The sequence below is a fragment of the Gossypium raimondii genome, chromosome 10, assembly GCF_025698545.1.
Source record: "Gossypium raimondii isolate GPD5lz chromosome 10, ASM2569854v1, whole genome shotgun sequence".
NCBI lineage: Eukaryota > Viridiplantae > Streptophyta > Magnoliopsida > Malvales > Malvaceae > Gossypium > Gossypium raimondii.
In genome coordinates this window covers 1,714,916-1,736,779 of record NC_068574.1, presented here as the reverse complement: position 1 = coordinate 1,736,779, position 21,864 = coordinate 1,714,916, and the positions used below count along the sequence as shown (strand labels likewise).

Below are 21,864 nucleotides of genomic sequence, written 5' to 3'. Positions count from 1 at the left end.
ATTTACGTCAACACATTCTAAATTTCTCAATTTAAGATAAAAGTTTAATTCTGGTTTTAGTCCTTCAATCGTGTTGGAGTTTGAGATTTAATCCTTCAACTTTAGTCTTGCATAATCAATTATTTTATTAGTAAGTCCAAATCGATAACACCATTAACCACTGTCATTAAAATGGTGACATGTATTTTCTTTAAAACAACCTTAAACATTCGGTTGATTTATTATTGGTTGAATATAATTGATTTGATTTTTACGTGATTTTGATTATATGATCGAATAACAGTAAAAAAATTACATCATCACTTCAATGGTAGCAACTAACGATGTTACCTTAAGTCAATTAAAGTAAAAAGGATTAAAGCACAAATTTTAGTACATTAGAAGGATGAAAACCAGAATTAGACCATTGAGAGAATGAAGAATTAATTTTAAAGAATCATTTTGTTTATTGTTATTGCCCGCAAATTCTTTATTTTGTCCTTTAACATCATTCTCCAAATAATAAATAAATAAAAATAATTAATAAATTTTTAAAAAAAAATAATGTTCTCAAAAAAGAGATTGGAAAAGACAAAAAACCTATACCACGAGTGTTGAATAGGGGGATCCAACCGACACGTCAACACGTAGAAGACAATAGTGTGTTGAGAAGATTGCAATACTGCGACAGCTAAAGGCTAAGGGGTATTTAAGTAATAGCAGAAGTCAAGTGATTAAAAAATTTAAATTATTTATTTAAAATATCGAGTTTAAGCTTTAAACAGAGAAAACAATATTAAAAGAACTTTATCCTTATTTAATAATTTTATCAAAAAAATAGTGGCGTTGTTGAGTTTCTCGATCCTTTGACTTAGGATTAGTCAGTTCTATTTCTTGATGGGGACAGGGAAGGGATATAAAATCTAAAATGGCTCACACTAAAATTATTTTTTCCGTGAAGTATCGAGTAAATATTATAAAAATCGTTAAAAAGTGTTTTGTTTCGGTATAAAAATTCGACTTAACTCGATTTTAAATTTAATAGAGATACGATATAACTATCGGATACACAAGTTTTCGGACTATAAAAAAAGACTGAGCGGGTATTTTGGTAAATTACAATAAACAGTCGATAAACTGGGTTCAATCATATATCATGGTCTACAAAAAATTGTAGTGTTTTTAAAATGAGTCGTAGCAATTCAAGGATTTATTTTTCTTTTTCAAATTTCCTCTGAAATTTTAATTTCTTTGTTATTTTTATTTTATTTTATTTTATTTAAGGTCTTTCACGTTCTCACCAGAACTTGATTCCTAGCTTTTCTTGGAATTCTTGGTGGATTTACTTTCCAAGAAAAGTAAACATTTTTCTTTTTTAAGTTTCCGATTTTCGTCTCTTTTTTTTTTTTTAAGTTGAATCTCGAGGAACAGTTACGCGCGAAATTCATTGTAAATCCCGGTTCCGATTCCGATCTCGTTTTGGATATAATTTCGTCGGTATAAAATGGCGAAGCGTGGATATAAGCTGCGTATCCTTTGAGCTTAAATTCTTGTATTTTTGTTGTTGTTGTTATTGAAATGCTTAGCTTGATTTAGCTTCATTTATTCAAGTTACGAAGTGAATTATTAGCTTGTTTTGTATTTTGTACGAAATTTCAGCTCAAATTTGTTGCTCTTTTTTTTTTTTTTTTTGTATTTGATTAAATTCGTCATGGTTGCTACTTTGGCTTTAGCTAAAGACAATAGAGGAAAAGGGAAAAAAATTTGAAGTAATTAGTGTTTATTTAAGTGAAAACTTTTAAGCTTTTGTAAAGATTTGTTCTTTAACAGATAATGCTAGTTTGAACTCAACTAGTGTCAAGTTGAAGAGAAAACTCTAAAAAATGTTCGTTTTATTTATCCAAAAGTGGAAATTTGAAGGTTCTTTGGGTTTTATTTTTCTCTATTTTTAGTTGCTTACTTCCTTGACAAAATGAATGTAGAGGAATTTGTGGCGCATACAACAAATGTAAATTGTCTAAGTATGGGAAAAAAGACATGTAGGCTTCTTATTACTGGTGGAGATGATCATAAAGTGAATGTTTGGGCAATTGGGAAACCAACTTCTCTAATGGTAAGTTTTTTTATATGGTTTCTCTCTTGCTTAGATTCTTGCCAAGTTCAGCTTTGTTTGGTATCTCTTACAGGGTAATTTGTTTTTGTTGCTTGAAACTACATTTTTGATTAATAGATGCCAATAAGGGTGAAGTTGTATTTCAAAAATAAATAAGGGTATCGTAACGTACATGTTAATGCGCAGAGTCTCTGTGGTCATACTAGTCCGGTGGAATCTTTAGCTTTTGATTCGGCAGAAGTCTTCGTGCTTGCTGGATCATCTACGGGGGGGATAAAGCTTTGGGACCTGGAAGAAACAAAGAGTAAGTCTTTGATTCCTCCTTAGGAAATTATATTAAGAGCCTTCTCTATAAGTGTATCATGGTGGGAGCTTGTTAGGCATAGAGAACAGTGTTGGATAAGATATTTCACAACTCCAACTTATTTTTAACTTTCACCTGTTTAAAACATGGAACATGCGGATAATTTTTTTTATTCCGAACTGAAATTGAGTAAGAATCAACTTGTAAAATGCTTGATGTTATCCTTGAAGTGCAGTGGTTCGCGGGCTAACAGGACACAGATCTAATTGCACTGCCTTGGAATTCCATCCATTTGGTGAGTTCTTTGTATCTGGTTCCATGGACACAAATCTGAAGGTTTGGGATATCAGAAAGAAGGGATGCATTCATACGTACAAGGGCCATACTCGAGGCATTAGTACAATTAGATTCACTCCTGATGGTCGCTGGGTAGTTTCTGGTGGATTTGATAATGTTGTAAAGGTAAACTAGGAATCATACCATCATCTGTGTTGAATGAGTCGTCAATTGTGTTTATCTAATCAATTCACATTTGTATCCTGTCTCTGCTGAAAAGATTTGGGATCTTACTGCTGGAAAACTCTTGAACGAGTTTAAGTTTCATGAAGGCCATATTCGCACCATAGACTTCCATCCTCTTGAGTTTCTCTTAGCTACAGGTGAGTCTGTGACTTCAGTATGAGCCGGTGGGTTTATTACAGTGCATTTGCCTTTTTCTGCATTGCTTGCCATTAACTGCTTCATGACAATTATTTTTTTCAGTTTAAGGTGGGATAGACTACCTTAACTTGCTTGCAAAGATCCAATCTTTTTCAGTTAGGAAAAAGACTTGTCCGTCCATGTTTCATGCATTGTTCTTTTGTAAATATTGAAAATTGATAACCTTCAAATTTGTTCCTTTTATCATTTGTATGTTGAGCATGTACTCAATATTGAAGCCAGCATTTCATTTGGAATATCATAATTGATAGTGGTCAAAATTTTCAGGTTCAGCGGACAGAACGGTTAAATTCTGGGATTTAGAAACCTTTGAACTGATTGGATCTTCCAGACCTGAGGTAAAGTATACCTTTGAACAGTTAACTTTTCATGACCCTGCAAACTTTCCAAATACGAGAAACATATTCTCTCACTTTAACCAAAAAAACAAAAGTAATTGTTTATAATAAACGTTTTTCATCATACTCTTGTAAAATGTTCGTGTTTTTTCTTTTCAGGCTACAGGTTTTCACTCAATTGCCTTTCATCCTGATGGGAGAACTTTGTTCTGTGGAGCAGATGATGGTTTGAAGGTTTTACCTTCAGTTGTAAAATCTGTTCGATTCTATCACAATTAAGAAGCAAAAATCTGAATTTTGGTTGTCATTATTGTAGGTTTATTCGTGGGAGCCAGTCGTTTGTCATGATTCTGTTGACATGGGATGGTCAACGCTTGGCGACCTTTGCATCAATGAAGGCAAACTTTTGGGTTGCTCATACTATCGAAATTCTGTTGGAGTTTGGGTAGCAGATATAGCGGTATTTACAGTCAATTCTTTTTTAACTTTGCATCCTCTTATGTTGGTTCAGTTTTGACCTGCTTTAATTCTGAACCTGAGCGACAATACATTGGGCTTACCTTCCTTCCTTAATGCCTTGTTTGCCCACATCTCAGCATATCGAGCCATATGGAAGAAACAACCAAACAGAGAAGAAATTTAATCTTGAGAGAAGTTATTCTTCTGTGAAAGCAGGGAATGGCATGAGGTCTACTTTGGGATCACGGCCATTGTCTCCTGATTGTGAGACAAAGGAAATAAAGAACATATATATTGACAGTGAGTGCTTTTCAGTTGTTTTTATTATTCGATTTAGTTGTTCTACCCATTGTTACTTTGTTGGTACGGTTAATATCCATGTTTGAGGAGTTTGATTGCTCCCGTGATGGCAAATGTCAAACTAAATTTAATTTCAAAACGTAAAACTTTTGTAGAAGTTCTTAAGCTATATTTTCTGACATGATGCTCCGGTTTCTGTAAAAAGCTGCTGGTAGTAATCCTATTGCCACACAGAAAGATGGCTCTTTGAATTCTCCAAAAGTGTTACCCCCAATGGATGCCTGTGAAATAAGTGATCAAGAAGCAGTGAAGAAGAGTCCTGGAACAGAAGTCAATGCTAAACCTAGTGTTGTTCCACGGGACAATCCTATTGGTAAAAACTCTAGCAATTCTACAAAAGAAACCATCACCTTTTCAAAGACAAAACCAGGCATGCTGCTCAAACCAGCTCATGTTAGGAGACCATCTGTCAACAAGTTTGAGTTTGAAAAGCTGTCGGCTACAGTTGATTCAGGAACTCCTGGCAATGTAAAAAGCGGTTTAGACAATGCAATGGATCTGAATTCTCAAACTAGGCTTGTATCAGAAGATGGAGTTAGAAAACCCTGTGATGAAAAGGACTCAAATATCAAGAGTGTTACAGAGAAATCTGAAAAGGTGTTATCGCCTCAGACACCCCCTAATCAAGAAACTTGTAAGTTTTGTTCTAAACCATGTTATTATTTCTTCCTCAGTCTATGGTCATACATTTGTATGGTAGAAGTTAATGATTGGTGATTATTTTCCTTTTACTTTGTCAGGTAATGAATCCCTTACTTGCAGCAAAGATTCAAACTCTGTCAAAATTGTCAGAGGAGGTTTGTTCTCTCTTTCCTTGCAAGTCTTCTGAGTATAAAATTGGATGTATTTTAATCCTTAGAAATTTCTCTCTTGGCAGTGGCTGTTGTTTCAGGGAGAACACGTACTCTGGTTGAGAAGTTTGAACGAAGAGAGAGATTAAACAGCGGTGATGATCCGGTAACTAACAATACTCCTCCCCCGGTACTTGAAACAGATAGAACGCCAACCATAATGGTAAGCTAATTGTATCTTTTCTTGAAGTTTAAAACTTCTGTTATTACATGATTGACATATTAGAAAACTGTCTAAACCAAGTTGGACAGACTTGCATGTGCACGTATTTCCATGTTTTCATGATTGAATTAAATTTAGTTTTCATGTTTTCATCTAACAGAAAGAAGAGAGACAAATCTCCGAAACAAAAGCAGTCTCTGCCAATGATGTCAAGCAGGGTGGAAGTCCAATTTCTAGAATGGAATCAACTTCAAGCTGTGAGGGAAGTGTTACCGGAATTCAGATTTCTAGAAGGGAATCAACTCCCACTTCTGATGGGCTCATTACTGGCGATCAACTTCCTAGAGCGGAATTAACATCCACTCCTGATAAGGTCATTATTGGAAACCAAACTTCTAGAAGGGAATCAACTCCCACTTCCGGTGGGATCGTTACTGGGGATCAACTTCCTAGAGCGGAATTAATGTCCAATCCTGATAAGGTCATTACTGGAAACCAAACTTCTAGAAAGGAATCAACCATAACCCCTGAGAGGATCATTACTGGAAACCGAATTTCTAGAAGAGAATCAAACTCTGCTTCTAGTGGCACCATTACTGGAAATCAAATTTCTAGAATGAAACCAACCTCTGCTTCTGACAGCATTACTGTAAACCAAATTATGAGAAGGGAATCAACTTCCACTGCAGATGGGATGATTTTTAGAAATCAACTTTCTAGAAGGGAAGCAATTTCTGTTAATGATAGAAGTGGACCAAATGGTACAGTTACTGAGAATCAAATTTCTCGGAGGGGATTGAGTTCTGCTAATGATGGGAATGCTACTATTATTGAAAGCCAAGTTTCAAAGGGCACATCAATTGCTCCTGATGATGGAATCATAACTGAAAGTCTAATGCAAACACATGATATATTCTTAAGCACTCTTAGGTCTCGCTTGACAAAATTACAGGTAAATTTTAACTGTGTTCGTGGATATAAGTAGCTGATGCATTATAGCTTTAGGCAAAGACATGTGGATACTTGTACGATGAATGGATTGTAGAATATTATATCATTGTTATGATTTAGAACCATACATTTGCATCTGAAAACCTGTGATGGATGCGAACTTTTGTTCTAGTGAAAAGAAAGAAATTTAAGTTTAGTAAAAACGAACATGGAATGACATTTTATTTGGATTTCTTCATTGATTTTGTTTGGTGAACCTACAGGTGGTGCGGCATTTTTGGGAAAAGAATAACATTAAAGGTGCAATCGGTGCCCTACAGAAGCTGCCGGATCATTCTGTGGGTATTTATGGGAAGATTTCATGTGTGTTGCTTTATTCGGTTTTTGGATGATGGTTACGAGTAGTAACTAAAGGGTTGTCAAACATATTCTCTCTTTTGCTTAGACTCAGTTACTTCTGGTGCAGGTGCAAGTCGATGTAATCAGTGTTATCATGGAAAAAATGGAGATTCTTACCTTGGATCTGTTTTCTGGCCTGCTTCCTGTGCTTAAGGGCTTATTAGATAGTAAAACGGAAAGGTAATTTTTACTGCAGAGTTTTAGTTTCTGGGTATTGTAAGATACTGTATTCATCCGTTGCTTTCAAAACATTACTTTTCGTATTCGTCTCTTTTTCAACATTTAAATAACACAAATTCCTACTTATGAGTTATGATGTTCATACTGATTTTTGTTTCTGTGATATGAATCTTCAGGCACGTAAATATCTCGTTGGAGATGCTTTTGAAGCTTGTAGCTGTATTTGGTCCAATGATACGCTCAACTGTTTCAGCCCCACGTGGTATTGGTGTCGATTTACATGCTGAGCAAAGGTGCTAATATACCTATCTATCAATATCTACTTGGTTTTTTTTGTCTATTGTGGATTTGGCGATGCCACTATGAACTAAATTGAGTTTTCGAAATTCGAACACAGGCGAGAATGCTGCAATCAGTGTTTCACACAGCTGCAAAAGATTCTGAAACTTCTTCCACCACTCGAAAGGTGAGATACTTGAAGGATTTAGGGTCTTATCACATTTCTTGATCGCAACTTCCGTTATAATGATAATATCCGTTTGCATATCATGACGATTATAAGCTTTTCATCAAGTGATGAAACCTCGAGTCGTGTAATTAATTCCTACAGATGACATGATGAACTTTTTGTGTTACTACAGGAGAGGTGGTGTGATAGCAAGATGTGCACAAGAACTGAATCTAGTTCTTCAAGAATGATCGACGAATGCCACCATGGCGCCATCTATAAAACCATCTGCTACCAAACCACGAACGAGAAAAAGGTGGCTGAGTCGACACCACTTATAAAAAGATTCAATCAAGTGCCATAGAATGGTCCGTTCATAGATGCACAAATTTGATCTTGCCACCTTACTATATCGATCTCTTCCAGCTTTTGTCAGTACCGACATGCCAGCTCGAGTAAGTTTTGTCACTCGCAATGCGACCGTTTCAATCTCGAAGATGGAAGAAGCCAGCCAACCGGCCAACTTGTGAACCTTAATGTGTCTGGTGCTCCCACAAAACTTTCCTTCCTCTTAGTGTAGTGCTCTTAGTCCCCTTTTCCTTTTTGGTAAAAAATGTAAGCATGTCCCTAATGCAAATATATACTCTTCACCTTATAATATATATTCAATGAAATTTGTCAAATTCCTTGAAAACCCCTTATTTCTTCTTTGTTACCATCTTTATCCAAAGTCTCTTAGTATTAAAAATCAGTTAAAAAAATCCATTATACATTTATAAGAGATAGGGATGGCAATTGGACAAGGCGGTTTTTTGAGATGGACAACGTAAGTTTGATCTAAACTCGATCTTGAGCTAATAATTACAATTATTTTAACCGAAAACCGTCCCGTCCTCGCTCGAACTTTTTTTTTCCTGTATGTTTCTTTAAAGATAAAGCAACATTTAGTCCTTAAAATTTTCTAACACTTTCTTAGTGCTTGAATATTTTTGTTACCACGTTAGTACTTGGATTTAGCAACTTTTTCCAATTCTTGTTATTGTGATGATATGGCACTTTGAGATTGTGTTACATAATCATTTAAAAATATGGACCAAAAAAGTTTAAGGATCATATTGAGAAAAACTATCAAGTTCAAGGGCTAAATGTTAAAATATCTTTTTTAAGGTCACAAATTCATTAGACGTTAGTTTCATGTACGCCGTAGGTTACAACGTAATTGAGCAAAGCCATAAACGTATCTTTCCTAATATGTCTTTTCTTTTTCTTCAAAGGGTCCGCTCTTATTTCCTGAATAATGAAAGCCATTCATTGTTTTAAATTCTTTCATAAACTTTATAAATATATTCTATTAACAAGCCTTTATAAAAATGTTTATAACAAGTAGTAGTACCACTTTAAAATTTATAATATTTTACATTTTGTGCAATTAATTATAAAACTTTGATAATTACTTTTGACGGTAACATAAATCTACAAAGACTTCAAATTCGAAGTTACATAAGCTACTGCAAAATGTAAAGAATTAAATACTACAATATATTCCTAAAAGAGAAAATAAAAAACTGATCGAATGGTCAAAATAACGTTTCAAATTGTAATTATTTACAAAGATTCCTTTTATTTTAATTTAATTACTTGTAATCCTTTTGTTTATTTAAAAAAAAACATTATGATTAAGGCAGCCAATGGTTCATTAATCAGCTATTTAATGATGTTTAAAAAGAATGCATGAAACTGTACAACAAAATCCACTTTGATTGTTCCATCATTGTGAAAGCTAGTAAAGTCAAACTGGGTGAATGTCATTTGTTAAATGCAACAAAAAGAATTTATAGATAGAAGTCAAACATGACTTTCATGGAAGATGAAGTTGGGAAATTACTTAAATTATATTTTTTTAGGATCAAAACTTAAAATTTTGTAAAATTTAAAGGGATTAAAAGATAGATGTATCATTTGGGAGGGGAGGGGAAGATTATGGGTGAATTCAGAAATTCTTTTGGATCAAAATTAAATTACATAATTTTATGAGAGCTAAAATGTAATTTTATCATTTTATTTTACTTTTAAGCAATAAGAATTTAATGACTAAAATTTATAAAATTAAGAATTTAGTTTGATTAGGTAGCATTAGTTACTCATAGCTCCTTTTTAATTATAAATAGAAGAATAATGCGCTTTAATGACTTGAACTCACGTCCTCCTATATATTAACAACAATACTTATATTAATTGAGTTAATATTTAATCTGAAAATTAAATATTTAAATATAAATCTATTGTCACTTTGATTAAGTAAACTATATTTATCCACTTATTTTACAATCTTGAAATTAGTGACTAATATAATCTATGAATAAATCCTAATTAAGAAAGGATTTAATTGTAATTTACAAAGTGGATATTCGCGACATTTTGGTCAATCTTGTCTGTCCGCCCAACAGAAACCAACACAAAAATAGTCTAATAATTATAAAAAAATAAAAAATAAATCATGCCCCAATTGGATTTCTTTTTTTTTTCTCCATTCGTCCATGTTTTTCGCACTAAAAAGAATTTCTAATCTTTAAAAATTCTTCCCTTTTTAAAAATTTTTTTTTTGAATCTTTGCAATCGTTAAACTCTATTTTTCTTTCTTCAATTCTTCGACATTGTTCCACAAATCTCCTTTATTTCTCAACTGAATTCTTTCGAAATTTTCGAAAAAAATTATACCCTTTTAAACGAATTTCAAAATTCATTAAAAAAAACCTAAAAAACCCGCCTTTTTTGTTTTTATTTCCGGGGAATTTTTTTTGGAGAGGGTGGCGTTGGCTAACGTGCACCGGAGGTGCCTTAAGGCGAAGGCGAAGGCGGTGGCTTTTTAATTTGATTAAATTTTCCGGTGGTGGGTCTTCGTCGTTTTTTGAAGTAATCTTGGCCATACACGTGGATATGGGAACGGATATGGTAACGGGGCGGTGGGGCACGTGGGAAGAGCTTTTGTTAGGTGGGGCGGTTCTCCGTCACGGTGCCCGAGATTGGAACCTCGTCGCTTCGGAGCTCCGAACCCGATCCATTTCTCCATTTGATTTCACCCCAGAGGTTATTAATTAAGCCAATTAAGTTACTTCAAATTATGATAAATTTTCCTTTATCATCATAAATTTTTTCAGAATTTATTTACAATATTATATATTTTTTAATTGTTTGTTTAATTTATTTAATTATTGGTATTAAATAAATGGGAAAATTGCCAAAAAAAAGAATGGAAGGGGTAGTTTACATTTTATGTGGCGACCACGTCTTGACTTTGACTAACATAATAATGTTTCTATTTGCATGGTTTTGAAATTTTTTTTATTACAATAGAATTATTATTTCTAAAAAATTTAATTTAAGATATGGTCATTGGTCAATGTCAATGGTGGCTTCTGGTTTGTCACGTGATGTCCACGTGACCAATGAGGATTAGTGGATAGACATTGGTTAATAATGTATGATCATGTACTCCGATATCAAGTATTTAAGTTTGAGTTTCACCTTTAGACATGCTCGGTCCAAAATTATTTTGGTCTAGAGTTGTGTTTTGTAATAATTTATTTTGCATTCGGATGTATTTTCTTTGTAATTATTAATCAATAAAAGAAAAAAAAATTATGGTTTGAGTTTGGAAGTGGAAACTTTTAAGAAATTAGGACTAATGAGATTCAATTAAATGCTAATTATAGAAGCTATTAGTATCTACTAATCTTTTACTTTATTTGTATCAATTAATGCCTAGTTTTCTTAGGTATAGTACAAGCTAACCTTTGAGAACCATGGAACTTCAATCATTGTTCTTGTCCTAATGTTTGATAAGAACGACCCGGAGTTTGAATTCCGCAAAGGGTTTCCCGTTTGAACTAGTTACGTAATGTAGGTTGGCTCGTGTGACGTTTACGTACGGTCTTTATTAGTATTCCGACAATTCTTGACATCGCTGTGAATGATGTTTCACAACTTCAATTATTGTTGGACGTATAAGCTTGTCCTAATGTTTGATAAGATCGAGATGAAGTTCGAATCCTGCAAAGGGTTTGCCGTTGCGGCGTTTCTGTACAGTGTTTATTAGTATTCCGACAATTCTTGATGTTGCTGTGAATGATGTTTCATGATTTCAATGATTGTTAGATGTATAAGCTTGTCCTAACGTTTGATAAGAACAATCCAAAGTTCGAATCCCCCAAAGGGTTTGCCTTTTGCACTAGCCACGTAATGTAGGTTGGCTCGTGCAACGTTTACGTACGGTCTTTATTAGTATTTCGACAATTCTTGATGTCACTGTGAATGATGTTTTGCAACTTCAATCGTTGTTAGAGCATAAACTTGTCCTAATGTTTGATAAGAATGACCCAATGTTCGTACCCGCAAAGGGTTTGCCATTTGAACTAGTTACATAATGTTGGTTGGTTTATGTGATATTCACATACAGTCTTTATCGGTATTCCGACAATTCTTGACATCGCCGTGGATTCACTGAACCTAGTGTGTCTTTTATTGAATACTGTAATGAATTGTATTGAATTATTTGTCTGCATTGCTTAATTTTGTTCTTGAATTTTATCTGATGAAGTCTGTTTCTTAATGCAGGTTTGTAAAGCTAAGTACGAGGATTTACAACAGCGTTACTCAGGTAGCACGTGAGTAATCCTGTCCGGAGTTCATTCATTCGCTTGTTTGCATAGTTACATTCTGAAATACGATGCTTTATTAACATTTCTATTATGATTTTTCCTTCTTAGAGCTTGGTTCGAGGAGTTACGTAAACAACGAATGGAGGAGCTGAGACGAGCTTTAGAGAAATCCGAAGATTCTATTGGGTGAGTAGTTTGCCTTTGTAACCGACCCGGGATATGGCTAATCATATAGTTCGGCTAGTTCCATTTTACTTAAATCGAGTTTTTCGGGATCTGCTGATTTCTTTTGTTTGCATAACAGCTTGAACTTAGCTTAGCGAAGATATGCATAAATCGGGTTTGAGGATTTGATCGTGTTTTTAATTTCAGATTGTTTCTTTGGGATTTTTTACATCCTAAAACTTGCATTTTTTTTTCATTTATATTACACCGGACTCATGTTAGTCCTTTTAGGTCGTTGGAATCGAAGCTTGAAAGCTTAAAGGCTGAGAAAAGAGATGATTCACGGGTTGGTTATGATTCCAGTCAGACGGAATCCGTCCTACCATGTGTTAAATCTGAAGGAGTCGAGTTTTCCAGTAAGGATACATACAAGGATGGCCTCTCTGCTGGTAGTTTCACGCAGGAAGCCGAGACAAAATGGGCACCCGATTGTCTGGTCCCAGTGGCAGTTCCTGCTGAAGAGATGGACTCGAAGCTGGGAAATTCACCAACCTCAGCTGAGAGAGAGAAAATTTCGACCATTGATAATTTGGCGGATGCTTTACTCGGAGGACAGTTACGGAGTATACGGAAGAGAAGGGGAAAGAGGAAGAGAAAATATTGCAGTCCCAAAGAAGGGAGTGTCGGAGAAAGCGAGTTTCTAGGCACATCGGATTTCGCAAGTGTCTCGTGGTGCAAAGAAACTTCAGCTAGCAACTCGGCTCAGATTGCTCGATCTTCAGGTGTCGAGGATCAAAGCAGAGATTCAAGCAAGGACAGAATCGATGAAATAATGGGAATTTTCAGTTCCGTAGCAGAGAACGATTGTGCTTCCGTTTTTCGACGAAGGCTCGATAGCCAGGTAAAGACATATTCTCCGTTTAGTTTCCTAACGATGTCCATTTTTCATTTTTAATCCGAGCGCTGGTTTCATTCTTTATTCACTCGCAGAAAAGAGGAAGATACAAGAAAATGATCCTTCGGCACATGGATTTCGACACCATAAAATCTAGAATAGGCAGTAATTCAATCAATTCCGTTAGAGAACTCTTTCGAGATATGCTATTAGTCGCCAACAACGCCTTGGTTTTCTATTCAAAGAACACACGAGAATATAAATCCGCACTACTTCTCCGACATATTGTCACCGCATCTCTGCGACAGCATTTAAAGGAGTGCAGAACTAAGATTCCGATCACCACCTTTACCCCTACCAGGCCTATACATAAGCCTCCCGCAAAGCCCCGGAGCATTCGTCCCGGTAATCGTAAACCGCCAGGAAATGCAGCCAACAATAGGAATCCAGTAGTTGGGAACTCTAATGTTAGTAAAAAACCAACAAATGCAAGCTCTCCTCCATCGATGGAATCGTTAGTGGTGACAAAAAAGGGTTCGGCTCGACCGAGAAAAGGGGGTTGCGCACAAGCTAGTCAAAAATCGGAAAGTCCGGCTAAAGGAAGAAAGAGAACTCGAGCCCGGTGATCGTGTTGTATACTGTATATTGGTTTTCTTTTTTGTACTAAATGTAGAAAGGTGTCTATATGTGGTGTATTAAGTTTTTTCCTTTCTTGAAAACAGTTGCAGAACTGCACTGTAAGTTGTAACACTAACAGTAATTAGTGAAAATAAAATGAAATAAATAGAAAAGAAAAAGAGGGAACCCTTAAATTTTTAGGGTTAATTGCACCAAATGTCCTCAAACCATTGTTCAAATTTTAAAACTTTTTAATTGAGTCTATATTAATCAAATCATCTCATCAGAACATGATCCGAGTTTTAAATTTTAAAGCATTAATATCATACTGGTTAGGTCCTCTCAATCTATCTATTAGTTTGGGCACATGAAATACATCCATAAAATGTGGACCAAATTGTAACAAGTGTGTACTTATCGCATATACAATTTGTATTTATTTTTCCTTTTAACATGTCAAATCCATATGTAGTACGTGGACGGATATTTATATTTTGATTCACGTTATATTTGAACTAACATTTAACACAAAGCTTTACAAATTGTATTCCAAAATAATTATTAGAGCCCAGGAACTTAAAAGCCCATATTGAATGGGTCATGCCCAAAAATGATTGGATGGCCCAATGCAAATTTGAGGTATATAACCACAATTAGGGCCCAATTTAGCAAAAACAAACATGACACATAATATAAAAATAATTAAAATAACAGAAATAAGGAATTTGACAAATTTTTAGCTGGAGTTGTTTAATTTTAAAGTATACAGAATAATTATAGAAAATATATAAAAAAAATGAATTTTTAATGAGGCTATGGCCTCTCTCACTTGTTGGGTGGTGTTGGTTAACCTCATTTTCTGCTAAGATAAAGCTATGAGCTTTAACCACTTTGATCACTTATTTTTTAAGCAACTTTTTTCAGTTATTTTTTCACTAAAGCAACCCCGTCCAATCCATTATAAACACAATTAAATATTGTTGAGATTTGCCGATTGAGTCTTAATTTGATTGGTATCGGTATTATTTTCAGTGTAAGAGAACGTGTGTTTGAATGTGCTGAATCGCATTATTCTCCTATTTAAGAGTTGGAAAGAAGTTATAAATAATTCTAAATATTATATAATTTTTTAATCTTTATTTTCTTGGTTCTTAATATATATATATTCGGGATTTTTTTAAGACCGTATATAATATATTTAAACAAAATAACTTAAACTACTTTTCTTTTTTAAAAATACTTCTAAAAGAATCACCCCACTTGAAAAATACTTCCTTAGAAAATTACCATTAGTTTTTGAAATATATCATTAATTTCTTTTTTAAAACCTTTAATTTAAAATAAATAAGTTTTTTATTTTTACTTTTTTCTTCTACCACACTTTGTGGGTACAAGAGCGAAAACCGAACAATTTTTAAGGGTCAAATGAAATTTTAATTTTTATAATTTATATCTTTATAACTTTTAAATGACTAAATCAAATTTTTATAATTTTATGAGAGCTAAAATATAATTTTACTTTAATTAATTTTAAATTTTAAATTTTAATTTTTTTAATATAACTAAATAATAATTTTTATTTTAGAGAGGCGGCCTGCCTCTGAGTGATATAACAAAACCACCGCATATAAAAATTTTAAATTGTTGACAAATTTTAATGGGAGTAGGAGTACTTTTATAGGACAAATATTAATTTAAAAAGATAATAGTTTTTAATGATATAATCTTTTAAACAAATAGTTAACTTTTAAAAGATAATATTAAAACATCTACAACACCTTTTTTATTACAATCATCGATTTAAAAATTTTATTTTTAAAAGGTTTTTTTAAATTTGATTCATAACATTAAATTCAATAAAAAATATTTTACATTAGTGGAGGTTTTAAATTTTTTGGTATATAATTTCGAGTCTCTTTATATACAACTACAATATTTTGGTTTTTAATGTCACTATATGTATAAATTAAGAAACTAGAACTTTAGTCTCGCAATCCGTACCGTCTTAAGCGGTTTTTTTGTTTCAAACCAGTTTAAGTTAACCTAATTCTCGCAAAGTGAAAATAAATCACAAGGAAACAACATTCACAATGTGTTTGAGTAAATGTCCTAAATAGTGTTCAATTACTATGAATGAGGATACGGTGAGATGATTTAAAATAAGGGGAAGACCTCTATTTATAGTTGAGCTCCTCTAGATCCAGCGGTACAGTTTATTTTATATCGACAGTCGAGATTAAAGTCTATCTACAATTGAGATTTTGAAGGGATTTACATAATCCCTCAATATTATAAAATCAAATATTATCATATTACATATATTCTAATATTATTTTCCATATTTATCAAGATAATCCTAATTTTTCATAAATGTTTGACCGAGTCACCAAGACTTTAAGTAAATGAGTTTCTCCACATGTTCGAAAAATCGAGCCAGTTCAAATGGGTTAAACGAGCTCCATTTAATTAATTGACTTTTATGGAATGTTCTTTGTGCATTTGTTCAAGGCCCGTGACATGTACATCTAGAGACAAAGGCAAATGAAGCAATTATTGTCCTTGCCCTCCCCCCCCCCCCCAAAATATAGATTTACCATTAAATCCTTTAAATTTTTATGAAATTACATATTAGTATAATAAATTTGCATTTTAACTCTCCCAACCATTTATCATTAATTTCTAGTCCTCCTAAAACAATTCTTTTGATTTCATCCATGTGTATATCATGTGTCCAATTCTTCATCCACTATATTTTATATTAAATTGATTTTACGATATAACCGTTAGGACATGTATTTTATTGTATTTATAATGGTTATATCGTATCACCATCAAGACTAAGCAATCATCAATGATTTGAGCACACATATATGCATAAGATAATATATATTTGTCGTCAATATGGTAAGATGATTCATCCTCAGGCAGATATAACATTAAAACTATATTATATAATATATTAAGTGCAGCTAATTTCTGTTTTTATAATTAAGTGCAGTGAGCAGGTTTATAAACCAAGATTAATTATGGGTTTTGGTAATAAATGTAATTAATCACTTCTGTTTTGTCTAGGTTAAGACATAGAGATTTGAGTTAATATATATAAATATTATATATTATGATATACGTGGAAGGATCTATGCCTATGTAGGTAACTTAAATGAATTGTTATATTTATATTAAGCAGACAAAAACCTAGGTATTGACCAATGCTTTTCCCTCTTTTTAGGTGACTCGAAAACCTAACTCAATTTATTACGAAACAAAGTTAGGAGTAGATGTTCATGAGTCGGATTGGGTCGACCCGAATTTTATCTATTTTCTATATTAAACCATGATTATAATATATATATATATATATATAAAAGTTATTGTATTTTTTATATATTTATAATTTAATTCTTCAAGTTTTGTTTTAAGAAATTTAGGGTAAAATGATTATGAAGGTTACTGTATTAAGAATCAAATTGTATTTTGTCTATTTTACTAAAAACGGGCAAATTAGTGTAAGTTCGTTAGATTAAAGTGCAAATTGATCATTTTTGTTAAAATTTTCATCTATTTCTACTATTAAAAACTGACATGACTGACATAATGACCAAATAGTTACACGTGGTGTGTCATGGGTACTTCATGTTGACGTATGTGGACCAGTTTTTAACTTTAGAAATAGATGAAATATTTAAGAAAATAACCAATTTACTCTTTTATCTGACATACATTGACTAATTTGCCTATTTTTTAGTAGAGGAAGCAAAATGTAATTTGGCTCCTATTATAAGGGCCTCCGTGGTACTTTTACCAAAAATTTAACTTTGTACCTTTTTGGATTTTGAAAATGCAAATTCAATTGTTGACGTTATTAAATTTCTCTTGTTATATTCAGGTTCATTAAAACGTTACTTTTTTTTTGTTACATGAATAACAAGTAAGTATTTTTTTTTAAATGTCTCACCAATGGATTTAAAAGGAGAATTTCAACGATTTTAGGGTCTGTTTGATTGCCAGTAAAATATTTTCCGTAAAATGATTTCTGGAAAATGTTTTACTTTTCTGCAAAATGATTTACTGGAAAATATTTTCCAGTGTTTGATTGAATCTGTGTAAAATATTTTCTGCTGCTAGGCAGATTTTTTGAAAATATTTTTTCTGAAAAGTTATTTTTACATATATTAATATATATTAATAAATTTTTATATTTTAAATTAATTTTACATATATTGCAATGATTTATTTATAATAATACTCAATTATTAAGCTACAATATTAATCGTTATAAATTGAAAAAACTAATATCAAATAAATTATTTGTAATTGTGTTAAAAAACAAGTATTGAATAATTAAAAAACAAGTTCTTGGAAAATCGATAAATGAAGCAATTTTCACGGAAATGAAGGAAGGAATGAAGGAGGCGATAGAGAGGAGAGCACGGAAAATGTCTTACGGAAATTGAAAGGGTAAGACATTTTCCCTAAAATGTAACCCATTTTCCCTTGTTTTGGAGTTCATTTTCCAAATGAAAAATGTTTTCCTCCAATCAAACGCTGGAAAAGTTAGAAATGATTTTCCGGAAAATCAATTCCGTCAATCAAACATACCCTTAATAGTTGAAGTTGAATTTTGAAATATGAAAAATAGAAAACCCAAATTCTTAGAAAAAAAATTGAGGGACTAAATTCTAAATCTATGAAGAGTATAGGGATTGAACTAGTTAATTGTTCCTGTATGGAGGTGAACTTCTTTTTGGTCCAAGGAAATATCACAGATTAACTTGAACACAAAAAAGGTTCAAGCTCTAATTTGAGAACAATTGGTAAGTTTACGTACTAACTTGTACAAAAAAAAAGCTCAAATCTCAATATAAAAATAATTGCCAAATTCAAGTCCCAACTAGTAAATTAACCCAAATTAATTCCTATTAAATGTAAAATATTTTTAATACGGAAAGAGGCTGGTATGGGTGCGTCCACGTGCATCGTTGATTCTTATACAGTATAGTAGTTGGGCCAATTAAGATGATGCTATATTGTTTAGTTAATGTCAAAGCACATCTTCACCATAAATCCCTATTTTTAAAAGCAATGTTGTCATCATAACCTAAACCATTTTAGCTTCAACATTAATTTAATCAACACAGATATATAGTTTAATTACATATTATTAAGATTCTTAATGATTAGTTATGCACCGACATATTTTCCACTAACAACATATTTAATATTTGGCTAAATTAATTATATACCATTATTTTTCTTAAATTTATCAAATAAACTCTCTCTTTTTAATATTTAGGGAAATAGGTCAATTTTGAAAAAAGAATGAAAAACGCGTTTTATTTGGAATTTTCAGAAAAAGCATCCAATTTGATGTACTTTCACACACCCTCTCTAAAACCGACTTGTTTCCCTAAATCTGAAAAAAAAATGATTAGTTTATGAAATAATGGTTAACTTGTTTATTTAGGTGTGATATTTATATTTTTTAGACATGGATTTGGTATCATTTGGTTTGTGACAATAAGTTTAGTATTCGGCCCGAAATGTTTATATTCTATTTTATTTTGAGATTTTATCTCTCGATTTCGTTGAAAACTATGATTCACGGAGAACCCAAAATTAATTTTTAAATAATAAGTTTTTATCTTTTTTATATAAAATTTTAAATAAAACAATTGAACAATCCACAGTTTAAAATAAATCGAATGCTCAAGGTTTAAATAAAGAAAACTGATAAAGATTTACACACAACACCTTTAAAAACTCAACTATAGTTTAAATCAATAAATTGATTTTGTATGAATATGCTTTTTTTTTCATGAAGTTTTCTGCTTCATTCGCTATCATGGATGTAACATAATTTATCAAATATTAATGAATATCGGGTTGAGAGTTTGACAAGTATATTATAGGCTGTCGTAAAAAAAATCTAATTACATAAACAAATGTGACACTTTCAATCCATTTATAGAGTAAAAAAACTCCACTAATAATATTAAATAATTACTTTTTTATTGGTAATATTTAAAAAAATAATAATTAGTAGTATTAATTTTTAAAAAAGAAAATGAGGAATCTGCCGTCCATGACACCAAATCTTGCAATTTGTTCTAATTCTGACCCAGATTTGCAAATTAGATACGAAACATGTGCTATGAAACAATTTGTGGCATGTATTATATTTTAGACAAAAAAAATAGGACAAGAAGTTAACAAAGTGTTGTTTATTCCAACTTATGTCCTGTAGCATATAAGATATTTTTATTGACGAGAATGTTACCACCTAACCTACACTTTTGTTATGTGTACTCAATGGATTTTTAGGCACTCTAATTTTCAATAGAATTGAAAGACAAAACATTCACAAGAGATAATGTTAGACATGTTGAGGAGTTCATCATCAACGGATGGACAATGTTTTGCTCTGTGAACTCGAGTGGATGAAGAGGTTGCAAGCTCATAGAGAGAGAGCACATCATCAAGCGTCTGATAAGGTAAATCATGTGTGTTGCACATGGTTGGACAAGAACTTGTACCCTATAACATACAGAACACTTTTTATGGGTGTGAATTTATACAACCTAACCCACTCTCTTGCTCTTCAAGTACTCAAGTTTTCGGTAGAGTTGAGAGAGAAAACTCCTATTAGAAATAATACCCAATGTGTTGAAAGGTCTACCACCTTTAGACCTGTTCATGGGTTAAGTTATTTATCTAAGCCCAAATACTTGGTCAAAATTTGGGAGGTTTGCGCAAACATATTAGGCTTGAAAAATGGGTTTGAGCAAGAAAAATAAACTTGTTTAAAATATGGGGTTGAGCTTGGACTTGAGTATTCAAAGTCTGAACTTTTTTTAAAGTTTGTGATGTTTTATATTATACTGTTTTTACATATAATTTATAGCACATAAAAAATATATAAAATTATTAAATATTAAATTAAAATAATATAAATGTATTTTTAAGTTATTACAAAAGTTGGGCAAACCTAAAATAAGTTTGAGTTAATTATTTACAAATATAAATGATTTGGGTAAAACTTTAAGATCATATCTCGAGCTAAGCTTAGATAAATATAAAATATGTTGATATCACATCTAAATTGATGTAATCTATGAATAGATGACATTTTATAAACTTTTCTTGAATAAATCGATGGTGAATTTTAGATTCCTTTATTTAAATATTGTTTGTAGTGTCCATATACATAGTTATGTTCATTTGACCATATAATAAAAATGAATTTGTTTAGTTAATGCCAAAGCACATCTCCACCACATTTATTCTTTAAAAGTTTGGTCACCCTACCTAAGTCATTTTAGCTTCAACATTAATCTATATTATAGTTTAATTAAACATTATTAAGAATCTGAATTATTATGCACCCACTCAACTCCATTTTCCACCAACAATATAATATATATTATTTGGTGAATTATAAGAGAAGGATGAAACTTCAATAACAACACGACTAGTGCAATTCAAAACCAAAATATATTTGCGGCAGTGAATACCCTAACCATCATGTCAACACATGAGTTCTATAAATTATTTTCTATTCTATAAATTAAAACTCGGTCACTTTTGAATAGATTGATAATTAATCATTAATTCTATAAGTTTATAGAAATAATTAGCATATTAAATTCAATAATTTTAAATTTTATATGTCTGTCATTTAAAAAATTATATTCATATATAATTTATATGTATATAATTAAGATATACTTGTATGTGTATAAATTATATATTAAAATATTTTTGAAATATTGATAAATTTAAAATGATATATAAAAATACCTACAATAATATGATATTGACTTAAATTATACTTAGAAAAATAAATAAATAAGAAAAACGCCACCGTAAATATATGAAACAATAATTTATTTTTAATATATTAAAATAATAATTTATTTTATTTATATGATATTTTGAAAACAAAAAGTGTTCAAAAGTGGCGTTCAAAATGTCTATCTAATTTAAAACGATAAAATTATGTTATTAGTCCTCGTACTATTTATAAATTATGGATTTAGTCTTTATATTTTAATTTGATCAAAATTAATCCATGTACTTTTAAATTAGTCAATTTGTTATTAGTTTAGTAAGTTGTGGGTTTAGTTCTGATTCGTCAATTTGATATTTTTAATCCCTATACTTTTAGAATATTTGATAAATTTATTAACTAAAATAACATGAGTTTCTATAAGTATTACGTGGAAATAGTAAGATGATTCAACATCAATGTTTTTAGAACTTGATT

The 21,864-nt window shown here is 31.8% G+C and overlaps 2 protein-coding genes across 6 annotated transcripts; both read left to right on the top strand.

The window, feature by feature from the left end:
• Positions 1 to 1,159: 1,159 nt before the first annotated feature.
• Positions 1,160 to 7,959, top strand: LOC105776975 (katanin p80 WD40 repeat-containing subunit B1 homolog KTN80.1). Of its 2 annotated transcripts, XM_012599966.2 has the most exons (18): positions 1,161 to 1,508; positions 1,962 to 2,092; positions 2,279 to 2,396; positions 2,632 to 2,858; positions 2,953 to 3,055; positions 3,384 to 3,454; positions 3,614 to 3,688; positions 3,771 to 3,914; positions 4,051 to 4,213; positions 4,419 to 4,907; positions 5,014 to 5,070; positions 5,151 to 5,287; positions 5,448 to 6,239; positions 6,502 to 6,576; positions 6,705 to 6,817; positions 6,994 to 7,110; positions 7,215 to 7,283; positions 7,459 to 7,959. In XM_012599966.2, the coding sequence occupies exons 1-18, from the start codon at positions 1,484 to 1,486 to the stop codon at positions 7,514 to 7,516; spliced, it is 2,964 nt and encodes a 987-aa protein (XP_012455420.1). In that variant the 5' UTR covers positions 1,161 to 1,483; the 3' UTR covers positions 7,517 to 7,959. The 2 variants fall into 2 exon arrangements, with proteins under 2 accessions (XP_012455421.1, XP_012455420.1); XM_012599967.2 differs by lacking the exons at positions 7,215 to 7,283; positions 7,459 to 7,959 and having other exon boundaries at positions 1,160 to 1,508; positions 6,502 to 6,601; positions 6,994 to 7,040.
• A 1,807-nt stretch (positions 7,960 to 9,766) lies between these two features.
• LOC105776741 (uncharacterized) lies at positions 9,767 to 13,818 on the top strand. Of its 4 annotated transcripts, none has more exons than XM_012599610.2 (5): positions 9,767 to 10,352; positions 11,880 to 11,929; positions 12,032 to 12,109; positions 12,371 to 12,989; positions 13,079 to 13,818. In XM_012599610.2, the coding sequence occupies exons 1-5, from the start codon at positions 10,203 to 10,205 to the stop codon at positions 13,607 to 13,609; spliced, it is 1,428 nt and encodes a 475-aa protein (XP_012455064.1). In that variant the 5' UTR covers positions 9,767 to 10,202; the 3' UTR covers positions 13,610 to 13,818. The 4 variants fall into 4 exon arrangements, with proteins under 4 accessions (XP_012455064.1, XP_012455065.1, XP_012455067.1 ...); XM_012599611.2 differs by having other exon boundaries at positions 9,768 to 10,352; positions 12,380 to 12,989; XM_012599613.2 differs by having other exon boundaries at positions 10,247 to 10,352; positions 11,880 to 11,922; positions 12,380 to 12,989.
• The last annotated feature ends 8,046 nt before the right edge of the window (positions 13,819 to 21,864 follow it).

Coding starts and splice junctions, on each gene's coding strand:
- LOC105776975 (XM_012599966.2), top strand. CDS start 1,484: ATGGCGAAGCGTGGATATAAGCTGC. Junction 2,397..2,631: donor GGACCTGGAAGAAACAAAGA/GTAAGTCTTTGA, acceptor CTTGAAGTGCAG/TGGTTCGCGGGCTAACAGGA. Junction 5,071..5,150: donor TGTCAAAATTGTCAGAGGAG/GTTTGTTCTCTC, acceptor CTCTCTTGGCAG/TGGCTGTTGTTTCAGGGAGA.
- LOC105776741 (XM_012599610.2), top strand. CDS start 10,203: ATGGGAACGGATATGGTAACGGGGCGGTGGGGCACGTGGGAAGAGCTT. Junction 10,353..11,879: donor CATTTGATTTCACCCCAGAG/GTTATTAATTAA, acceptor TTCTTAATGCAG/GTTTGTAAAGCTAAGTACGA. Junction 11,930..12,031: donor CAGCGTTACTCAGGTAGCAC/GTGAGTAATCCT, acceptor TTTCCTTCTTAG/AGCTTGGTTCGAGGAGTTAC.